The 12,006-nt window shown below is 39.4% G+C and overlaps 1 protein-coding gene across 17 annotated transcripts in view; it reads left to right on the forward strand.

Moving 5' to 3' along the window:
• foxp1.L (forkhead box P1 L homeolog) overlaps positions 1 to 12,006 on the forward strand; it is a 612,880-nt gene that overhangs the window by 522,106 nt on the left and 78,768 nt on the right. For all 17 annotated transcript variants that reach the window (XR_001935410.2, XM_018259171.2, XM_018259180.2 and 14 more), the window contains 2 exons: positions 1,566 to 1,719; positions 9,719 to 9,923. Coding sequence is in view for 16 of the 17 variants with exons in the window: in XM_018259171.2 (XP_018114660.1) it covers positions 1,566 to 1,719; positions 9,719 to 9,923 (359 nt within the window). In the remaining variant the exon portion in view is untranslated. The remainder of the gene's footprint in view (positions 1 to 1,565; positions 1,720 to 9,718; positions 9,924 to 12,006) is intronic.

The following is a 12,006-nucleotide window of genomic DNA, read 5'->3' on the forward strand; positions in this document are numbered from 1 at the left end:
TTCTGCAATAAATATTCTGTTCAACTCTTTATTATTTGAAGGAAAGTAAATATTGCAAAACAGACCAATAGTAATATGTCATGCTATTGAGAGCTGAAGAAGCAATTATGGAGCACATGGTCTTTCACACCTTCAGTTTCTGTACGATCGTTCTTTCTTGTAAGTCTGTTACAACACATCTGTACAACTTTGCTTCACGAATAAACAACAATAATATAGGAGCCACCTCCCTATCGAGCGAGAACTTCAGTCATTTTATTGCTCAGAGTGGAAACACCCGTCTGGTAACCCTTTCCCTATACATCAGTGATGAAGCATTTCATACCAAATGGTGTCTCCCAGGAGGTCACGGCCAGTAATGTGGAATAACGCAATTCTACACACAGAAAAAAAAAAGTGAGGCTAAAGGAAATACAAAATGTTATTGTAACACATTTTTGAAGGTGTTGTCTTATGAATACACCTTTAGAATGCTTAGGTGCAGTTTATTTAGGACAAAGCTGACTGTTAATAGAAAGCTTTGTGTTGCATTTATTTTTTCTTTCTATACAGTAAATGCAAGGCTGTCGTTTGTATTAGACAAGTTGAACAGATACAGACAGGCTTTAGCAGTAAAGAAAGGTGGTGGCCGGTGAATATGTAGATGAGTAGTAGATTCAAGGAGCTATACAGTAGGGTATCAGTTAATGGGTATCCGCATTTGCCCACCCCCCTCCCTGAGTAATTCCTGAATAGTTTTGAAGTTTTCAACGGAGATTGTTTAACAGCAGCAAAATATGTTGACCAACCATTTTGAAATATTTTGTTTTTAAGTTCTGTAACTTATTTCATATGATACAGAGGAGCTTTAATTTATATAGGAACCAAGATACCAGTGTGCATTACAGACAACCTCTAGACTATCCTGTAGTGCAGAGGTAATCGTACTTCTTTCAGGCCAAGCCTGCTTGGAGGTCCACCATTTGGTCAGAGCACCCCTTAGCTCATATAAAGGTGACCGATATATGAACATTGCTGGGTCACATGTTTAGTCATCGTTCCAAGAATATCCAGTGTTGATCCAAAATGAGTCCATATTACCTTCAAGCAGAGTTTCATGGAGTATCCAGAAGATAGAATAGGTATTTTCATCCTCAGTGGCCTTCAGACTGGACCACTATAGGGATCACCCCACAGTTTGGTGACCTCTGTTGAGTGGGCATTAGCATTTTTTTCTAATCAACACCACCACCTTATATCCAATATAATCACTTTGCTACAAACAAAATTGTTTTATGGAATGTGCCATTTAAGAGCAAAATTATGGGTGGATGAAATCCCTCTGCATTTCATATAGTTGTGTTAGCATTATGTAATTCTGTTGTTCCCTTTATTGTGATCACATTACACACAAGTGCTATTCAAAGCCTTAGCAGCCAATGACGTGTTATGTTTAAATAATGGTGTTTTTGAAAACTGCCAGACACATACACAAATCATATCTGCCCCACTGATCTGAGTATGTGAGCAACAACATGGAGAAAAGGCACCTCACTCATTGTCATTGGTGTTTCCTTTCCCTACAGCAACAGCAAGTGGCTACCCAACAGTTGGCCTTCCAGCAGCAACTTCTCCAGATGCAGCAACTGCAGCAGCAGCACCTCCTTACTTTACAGAGGCAAGGCCTCCTGTCTATACAGCCTGGACAGCCCACTCTTCCTCTGCAACCTTTTGCTCAAGGTGAGATTTTGTCAAGTCTGTATAATTTTATTATATTGCTTTAGCTTACTGCATTTGGTTTGTGTTTAGATTTGTTAGACATGTCTGTCTTGATCACTGTATAAGGGCAGTGGCACACTGGGTGACTTTATTTCAGATGACTTGTAGTAGCTCAAGAGATGGAGCAGAATGGCCCAAAATCACTCGCCATTGGGTGTCTTTTTAACGAAACAGTATACCACCTTTGTATTTGACAAGCAGACAATGTTCCCTCAAGCTTATATAAAGGCGTTAGATTCTCATATTTAATTTTGGGATAAGACAACAGTCTTATCACCTACCATATGTGTCTGTATTTTATTCCATTTGTTAATTGGTGTTTTGATGTTCTTACCCAAAATTTGCTAGGGGTACTGGACCTAGAGGCCCCGAAAGTGAAGTCAGCCATACTGGCCATAAATGGATCCTTCAAGAGTAGGGACAACTCCCTATAGGTGGCCATAAAGTCACATATAAAAGAGTCTGTGTGTGGTCTCTTGGTTCTGACTAAAATCCATGTACTATGGATATCGATTGATTTATGGATTGGGCAGGTTTGAAAGATTCATATGCTGATTAACTGTCAGACAGTGCATGGTGCATTGGCAGTTGAGTAAGTGAAGAGCACCCATAGGTCTTCTTCTGTTCCCATTATTTGTGCACCATGCAGTGTTTTTGTACGGTGTAAAAAAATATAATGCCTGAAAATAATAGTTATCTAACTATAGTGTTTAATTTCACCTTGAAATATGGCATTATACTTATTTTCTTGCCTGATTGACACAGAGAATCAAAGAAACACTTGTTTACTGTATGTGTCATAATTATGTTGTGTAGTCTCCTATTATTTGACAGAATAAGATGCACTTATGCCATATTTCTAATCTCCTGCTGAAACATTCTCCGTGCGGAATAATAACTCCAGGTGCTCAGTATTGACCGTGTAATAAATGCCCTTTGTGTAAAAGCAGATTTTAATTAGTGCTGTAAATGTCACGGAATTCCTCGAGTTTTATGGAATCAGATTTACTAGCGACTTAGTTGGTGTGTTAAACATGACAAGATCGTAGGTATAGGTGGCTTGATGACAACCGATAGATATGAGAAGCTGCGCATTGCCATGGATCTTGATTTCTGCAAAATAACAGAATTTGATTGTTGAAAAATTCTGATTTCTGGATGAGGATACTGAGACATTTAAGGCCCTGGCAGGATATTTTCAAACTGATGTCATTATGAGCTTTAAATCAACTTTGTGCTTGTTTGAACATGGTCACCTGGGTATGGGGGGGGAGCAAGGACAGGAAAGGTTGAGCAACTATGTTTGTTACTGCCTGTGCTATCTGGGCTTGGGAAATTGAGTTCTGAGAGCAGTAATCTGTCACCTGTCCCCACAACATACATTTTTTAAACCAAAGACTGCATTTTCCTTCATTATGGAGAAAACCGAACTGTCCTGAACACACCGGAGAGTAGGATGGTGGCTAATATTTAATAAAATGTCAAAAAATGTCTAGTTTTAAGAGTCATATCCCTGCTGCAAAAATACAAGAGATCAGTCAACATTAGTTCCCTGTGCTGTCTCTTGAACTTCTATTTATGTGTCTGTCTCTGCCTTATGTCTGTCTACTTTTGCCAGCCTTTAGATCATCTTTGTCTACCTGTCTGTCTATCTATCCCTGTATTAATCTATCTGTCCATGTCCTAAGGGCAAGAGTAGTGCCTCCTGCATGCACCCTCTCCGTCGGCTCTCAAGTATGAAATAATAGGTCTGGATACAGACTGCACCCCACAAAGAGATATGGCTAAAGGTTCCCCTGATGGGAACCTTGAGTTGCCTTGAGCTGGACCCAAGACCATGAGCTTTCTTGATTGAGATATCAGGGATAGAGCGGAGTGATCTCATTAGACGGTGTACATTTAAGGGCAGAAGCTGCTTGGAATTTTGCAAGCCCCTACTATTTGGAAGAACTATCCGGACGACTCTCTTAACTAGCAATTTTTGTTCTATTTGAGTGTCTTGGGGTAGAGTAGATTTAGTTTGGAAGGTGATAGTATTTTTATGTGTTTGAGGGCTTTGTTTTATATAGATACTGCTTTTAATATCATTGTCTAGTAGAGGAGCCCATTGCTATGACATATTATGTGATTTTTGGTAGCTATTTCATAGATCCGATTATCAAAGAACAATCAGCCCAGACCTTTTTGGTGCTCTGTCCGTTATTCTGCTCTTTACGGAGGAAACTCACAGCCGGTAGATGCAGGATCCTATACAGGTTGCCTGTGCTGTCACTTACAGAGTTAAGGTTCCCTAGCAGGAGACGCAGCACAGAGAGAGCGCTTTAAGGTCTCAGTGAAATTACAACCCGGAAGCTTCTGTAATCCCATTGACATCAAGCTCACAGGACGAAGAGGAGGCTGGAGAGAGCGACTGAATTTACTGCCTACCCATTAATTTGCAAATTAATTAATTAGCTGATGAATTTTAGGGGCTTTGTTCCTGAAATACTCGAGACGCATTACTCGCACAGAGGAAACCTTACCGATTTTTATTGCCAAGGAGTCTACCTTTATAATTAATAGATGCCTTTCCCTAAATACCCCCCCACCTCCGACCACTGCGGCTTCACATTTCGTTCGATACAAACGGGCGTCTCATCCGTACAAATGTGTTCTCGTCAAAGGACAAGTTGATGCTCCGAATGTTTTAATGCAGAATCGGGGTAGTCGGGGTCAGCTGTATTCCGAGGTAATTGTTAGTGTTCAGGCAGTCCTGTCAAGTGAGCTCGCTAAAAATATATCCTACCCTGTCACTTTTTGTACCGTGCCAGAAAATAATAGCCCAGATGCTGCAAACAGGACACGGGGGTTTGCTGTAACCTTTTTTTCTCCCTTTGTTTAATTTGTCTCATGGGCTTAATTTCAGGGGACAAGTAATAATTGAATATGTCTAATAGCTAAGTGCTCATTTGGTATCAAATCTATCAAAATATAATTGGCATCCTTTTTTTTTTTTTTTGTTAAAAAAAAAATCGAATTGGCTTCTCGGCTAAATGATATGTTTCTCGATTACGTTACCCAACGCGGCTTCCCCCCTTAACAACACGGATTAATTGCGGAGACCAAATGAAGAATTTTTGAGCAAAATAACCGTTTCCAAGGACCTACTGTTTTTGTTAATGCTTCTCTCCCAAAGGCGGGGAAGGTTATTGGTCTGTCGTGCAATAATTTACTCCTCTTTGATATGCAAACTATCCACGGTGAATATTAAAAAAAAAAAAAAATCCTATCAGACTCATTTCACAGTTCTTAACCACTTCGATTCTCTTGAGTCTATTGCCTCATTAGACCACTGCTCTCCAAAGCCGGCATAATTAAAATCTTTTAACAGTTTAGCAAAGTAAAGATGTTTGGCTGATCACTGAGAGATGATTATCTGCCCATTGTATCGTAAATGGAAAAAATAAATTAAATTTAAATCTTAGAACCCCCCCTTTCTGTTTTATTTCGTGTTCCGAATCAATAAAATAACGCCACACATTGTTTATAATTTCATCTCTTTTGAGGCATTGCGTTTAGAATCCTCCTAAAATATTCTCGTCATGAATGAAGAATTTATTTGCTATCAATATAATATATTAGTATGTGTAAGGGGGGGTGGTCTCTCTGATTTAGTAAGACTTTATAGTGGGTGTTTTCTGTTCAATTTATTACATATGTTTCATTCTCTATTTTTTAGGATCTTAGGGTAAAATAGCTATCTACATTAGAATTATACCTTATAATAATATAATATATTCAGTCTTAGTTCAGTAGTTAACTTCCTTCCCCGACATGAGTGGCGGTACTACTATTACATTATGTATATTATATTATAATTCTTTATATAATGAAGCACCAATGTAATTCCATTATAATTGTGTCTTATATTCATGAACGCCTTGACTATATAACCTATGCTGGTTGACGGTACTATGATCCAAATGAAGAAATAAAGATAGACACTTGCAAGAAATAACTCAGGCCAAAAGTAGAAAATAAAATTCTGAATATTTCTTGACAAAACAGCCTGACAGCGTTTCATACAGGACAGTGGGGTTCCTGTGTGATTTAAAGCCAAGTCATAAATGTTAATGAGCTGTATATGAAAACCTTATAGATAACCATGGACTTTAAAGGATGCCAGGTCATATAAGACAAATGGGAATCATAGTTTCAGCATCCATTAAATTGATTATGATATGGGTATCCAAAATACCAGGGATCTGGTGTTTTCCTGTAATTTTTAGTATGAGGACAAGTCTTATTGGGTGCTCACCACTGGATGAGGATGTTCCAGTACTGACTCCAAGGCAGTTCTTGTTGGGCATAGGTATACTAGAAATTCAAGGATGGCCATGGGTATAATAGAAATTCAAGGATGGTCATAGGTATACTATAAATTTAAGGATGGCATAAGGTGTACTAGAAATTCAAGGATGGCCATAGCTTTACTAGGAAATTCAAGGATGGGCATTGTTATACTAGAAATTCAAGGATGGCCAAAGGTATACTAGAAATTCAAGGATGGCCATAGGTTTACTAGAAATTCAAGGATGGGCATAGGTATACTAGAAATTCAAGGATGGGCATAGGTATACTAGAAATTCAAGGATAGGCATCGGTTTACTAGAAATTCAAGGATAGGCATCGGTATACTAGAAATTCAAGGATAGGCATCGGTATACTAGAAATTCAAGGATGGGCATAGGTATACTAGAAATTCAAGGATAGGCATCGGTATACTAGAAATTCAAGGATAGGCATAGGTATACTAGAAATTCAAGGATAGGCATCGGTATACTAGAAATTCAAGGATGGCCATAGGTTTACTAGGAAATTCAAGGATGGCCATAGGTATACTAGGAAATTCAAGGATGGCCCTTGGTATACTAGAAATTCAAGGATGGCCATAGGTTTATTAAGAAATTCAAGGATGGCCCTAGGTATACTAGAAATTCAAGGTTAGGCATTGGTATACTTGAAATTCAAGGATGGCCATAGGTTTACTAGAAATTCAAGGATGGCCATAGGTATACTAGAAAATCAAGGATGGCCATAGGTATACTAGTATTCAAGGATGGGCATCGGTATACTAGTATTCAAGGATGGGCATCGGTATACTAGAAATTCAAGGATCAGCATAGGTATACTAGAAATTCAAGGATGGCCATAAGTTTACTAGAAATTCAAGGATGGCCATAGGTTTACTAGAAATTCAAGGATGGCCATAGGTATACTAGAAATTCATGGAAGGAACATCCCATGTATACTGTAAGTTAATACAGAAAGTACTTGCAAGATAGTGAGACTTATTTAAAAAATAGAGATCAGTGGGTTAAAAAAAAAAAACATTGGTTCATAAACAGCTGCTTAAAAAAAATGTTGATACTGAGCGGATGATAACAAATGAGACACAGGATAGTTTCTAAATGGAGGGCTCGTCCGCAATATTTGTGTCCTGCTGTCCATATTAATATCACAAAGGGAAGAATAATCAAAAATAATAATCCGTCTACACTCCCAGAAGCTGTGGGTTTTTTTTCTTTTAATGTTTAAATGTTCTCTTCCCCGAATGGCTCATTAGCATTGATCCTCGCAATGACAGTTATAATGTGGTTACTTTTATCGAAAGTTATGTGTTTTTTTTTCTTTCTTCTTCTTCCCCCCATCAGACACATCCATCAATTAAGCAAGCAGTCCTAGAAACGGAAATTAATGAGAGAGATAGGTGTGTTAATGAAATAATCATAGTATAATCAATTTGACTGTTAAAATGTGAAAAGCATTTCAGGGAGACAATATGAATTCATAATTTACGTCTGCAAGTGATTAATAAAAAAATGTATTTCATAACAAAGCTATTTGTCTTCATTTAATGCGGGAGCACAAAAAATGTGTCTCTTATTAGACTCCGCATTGTCACAATATTCTCCTTTTTTTCTTTTACCCCCCCACCCCCAGGCGAATGCCAAATTCAATGTCAGGTGAAAGGACCGAGTTTTTACTTCTGGCATCGCTCGCCGAAGCCATTGTGTTCTTGTTTGCATTTGATTCCTCAGTTGCTAAAATGCATTAAATTATGGGGTTTTTAATGTTAATTAAATTTAATATAGAATGTGTTAATCGAGGGAATATTAACTTGAAATTACATGTTATAAGTCATTTTATTCTTCCATCCAATGTATGGGTTCCATGTCCTTACAGCATATGAAATAGTAGCCTGGTGGCAGCCATCTTTCTTAGTATTCCTCTAGACCAATGAACACCAACCAGTGGCTCGCGTGTTGCTTACTAAACCCCTGGATGACTCTCCCTCAGGCTCAAAGCAGGAGCTCAATTTTGGATTTCTCACTTGGACTCAAAATTTAGAGACATAAAGACCACGTGTACTGCCAAACGGATCTATTTTTATTCTACCAGCCACATAGGGGCTACCATATAACCAATTACAGCCCTTATTGGGCACCCCCTAGGAACTTTTTTTTCATGCTTGCGATGCTCCCCCAAGTTTTCTATATTAAGATGTTGCTCATGGATAAATAAGGTTGGGGACCCCTACTCTAGACTCTCGGCAATGTCAAAACATTGGCTTGAGAGCAACATGTTGTCCTCCTCACCTTCTGATGTTCCCAGCGGACTCAAAGTCTGGCTTGAAGACAAGTTTTGGGGTTGCATAAGTACAAATCAACACGGGGTAAACAAATTGCCAATTGTAGCTCTTATTTAGCAACCTTCATAGATGTTTACTACACTTCTTTGACTCTTCAACCTTTCTGTATTTAAATGTAGCTCACGGCATTTGGACCCCTCTCTGGAGTTTTACGAAGTGTTACTAATGGAACTGCTCGATTCCAGGCATTACATTTCCCTAATGTTGGAGTTATCCAACTAGTGGCCTGCAGTCAGCATGTGGACCTCCAAAGAATTTTATGGCCCCCATAGCCTGCCAGGTCCACAGAATTATTTAGGGACATTGTCATTTTTTGTATCTCCAGCTCAATGGCATCTGGTATATTGGGTAATTGGCCCTCAACATGGAAACTGTCCTAGGCTTTAAAGTCAAAAATAAATCCACATAGGTGTCTACTGAGCTAATACCACCTTCTCTGGTGCACAATTTGGTATCTGATGTATTATATATAGCCAAGTTAAAAGGTCATTATACCATCACCACCACAAATTGATACCACAAAACTATGCCACAATGTTGGTATAGTATCAACTTGTACAGGCTGCAAGAAACTAGGGGCTGTTTTTGTTATGGGGGGCTTCATTTAGAGTAAGGTTCCGCAGACCAGAACCTTGTGCTTCTAGGACCTAACCTTTTTTGGCTTCTTGTAAGTAGATTATAACACAATAGGAGAGATAGAAATAGCTGTGGCCACCCTGAGACTCCGCGGCAAGACTATATAGTTAGAGGTTGGGAGATTCAAATACATCTAAGTTGTAACTATACTTGGTGACCCTGGCCTGAATTACTTCGTTTTTTATTCTCAGTATCACTAAGGAATAAAACCAGTAAAGGATCCACGTAGAGCCGCAGGTTTGATTAACTGTGGGATGTCACCGGTGGTTCCATCTCCAGAAGGAGAAGCCACTTCACACGCTGCTTTCATCAAGTGCCAACCAGAAGGCTTTGGCAGTGCAACTCCTGGGAAACATATCATTAAAACAAAGCTCATTTTTATGTTGATGAGGATTCCCATTTAGATACAGCAGGCCCCTCGCTGCTATTTTCCCCCAATACGATGAATAATCCGGCATTGTTTTCTTGTTAAGCAAATACCACAGCTGAAAAGAATGAGTTGTTGCATTTCATTATCCTTTTGTAGGGGGGATATGGTTCAGGCTTTGTTTACTGACTCTTTGATTTAATTACTGTTTGAGGAGGGCTGAATTAGCTGTTAATTGATTTAATTATCCAATTTGTTTGTTTCAGGCATGATTCCAGCTGAACTGCAGCAGCTTTGGAAAGAAGTGACAGGCTCGCACACGGCTGACGATGTGGTTTGCAACAACCACAGCACATTGGACTTGTCCACAACCTGCATTTCCTCCACGGCGCATCCGAAAACTTCCTTGCTTTTGAACTCGCAAGCTTCCACCAATGGGCAGGCCTCAGTTCTTTCTCTTAAAAGAGAGAGGTAGGTACCTCCTGTCATACACCCAACAGATCTAGAGTTGGATAAGTAAGTCATCAAATTGTGCCAGATATTTGCTCAGTTACATCAGGTTTTACAGCAGCGTACAAGGTTTTCCATCCAGTTCCATCTAGGAGTCGCTTTCTGTCTGAAATGTATTATCATTTATGTGCATGGTTCCCCAAAATGACTGAGTGGCTGGTCAGTTTCTACTGTCGTGAAGATGTTGAATTGAAAGCACAGCAAGTTGGTCCTTATGAATTCAGGTTGAGCGATGTTTCGACTTTAAGAAGGATGTGTAGAGATGTAATTCAAGAAAAGCAAGACTAGGCCTGAAAACCTCATGGTCCAACCTGGCAATATATTAGTCTATTTTTATGTAATTCAGCCCTGAAAATAGTATTTTTTATAATCCGCCCACTACACAAAAAGTTGGACATTGCTCAGATAGAAAGCCATGGGTGTGACATTCTTATGTAATGAAGTCTTAGGTAGAACATCATTCAGGTTCTTACATACTAGATACTTTTGTTGACATCTTTATAATTTAAGTTTTTCCCTATAAATAATACTGCCCTGATACAGATACACAGTGACGCACGTGTGTTTGCTTTTAACTGCTTTATTTAAGTTCTCGAGGTGAGGGGTGCTTCGTTTGCCCTTCTCTTTCTCGGCTCTATTTGAATACTTACTTTGCCCCATTTGTGGGACATATTCAGTGACGTCACAATGGAGGCAGCATTACCATTTTGCTGTCTATTGCAGTCTTGAAGTTTAGTCCCCAGACATAGAACATCTCTTGGGACTGGGCCTCCAAAGCAAACTAATAAACCCAAGCCAATCCTCCTTCTCTCTGCCGTATCCCAGCAGCACAAAGATTTTCAATATACGGTGTCCTATTATAGCTCTCGAATTTTTGTTGTTTTCAGAATCCTTCGAAAGATACACTTGACTGCAGCATGACAAAGGATTCTGTTTTAAGCAGTGTGTAAGGTTGGCACCCAGTGCACCTGCAGCTGGCATGATCCTGTGCCCCTCTGCAGAGACACTTGCAGCCAGTATATTGTTGAGATGTATCTTTAGCCCATCAGCCAGATGTTTGACACTACAAATGCTGCTCCATTCTGAGTAATATGCTTTATTGATTAATTGCCAGCAGCTTTTGAAATGCCTTGCAACGTTATACGTGCCAAGTGACAATCTGCTTGCGAGAGGATGAAATGGGGCTTATAGCTGAAGTCGCTGTGGAGTGCCCTGGCCACTTAGTTTATCCTGTGAAGAAGTTGCAGTGCTGTCAGAGACATATGTAAATATACACATCACCTTGGGGGGGACCTTGGGGAGTCTTTGCACATGAGATATTTCATGACCTCCCATAGAAAGCAATTTGCCTTTTCTGCATCAATTCCTCAGTTGAAAGTCATTCTTCCCTCTAAAACAAAAAAAGCCGTGAGCAGAAATATGGCTTCCCTCGGCCGCACCATGTCAGACTTAAAGGGGGGTGGCAACCCCAAAATAAAATTGTTCCTAGTGAAAGAAAATGTAATTCTAAGCAACTTTCCTAATATAACTTCATTAAAAGTATTCAGTGGTTTTACATTTCAAGCCTGTTCTGTCTCTTGAAAACAATATAGTTCTGTGCTGGTCTTCGGCTACATTGTTTCAAAAGAAAGCGACAAAATGGGACAGAGGCGCACTGCTTTCAGCAGCAATTGTACTGACGGATATCGTTAAAATCACTCAAATTTCTTAGTGAAGGTCTATTGGAAAGTTGCTTAGAATTCCAAATTCTTAACATTGGGCTATTTTTTTCTTTAGGATTCACACGCCCTTTAAGAGGCTTTAGATATTACTGCTAGCGTGAATTCATTTTCTGTGCAAAAGTGGAGCAGTGCCCAGGGAGTCACAGATCAGAGTCATTCTGGGATCCTAACTAATTGTCACCCCCCTTGTTAAATGTCATTGTCCCTTAATAGATTACTGCTTTGCTGTCTGTTTGAAGCCGGTGTGTTAGATTGCACCCAGAAAGTGTTAAAGTACTCCGTTTAGCTTATGGTTTCTCGTACCTCTCCTTCACTCCGCTCAG

This window comes from Xenopus laevis, chromosome 4L (assembly GCF_017654675.1).
Source record: "Xenopus laevis strain J_2021 chromosome 4L, Xenopus_laevis_v10.1, whole genome shotgun sequence".
In the NCBI taxonomy this organism is placed as follows: Eukaryota; Metazoa; Chordata; class Amphibia; order Anura; family Pipidae; genus Xenopus; species Xenopus laevis.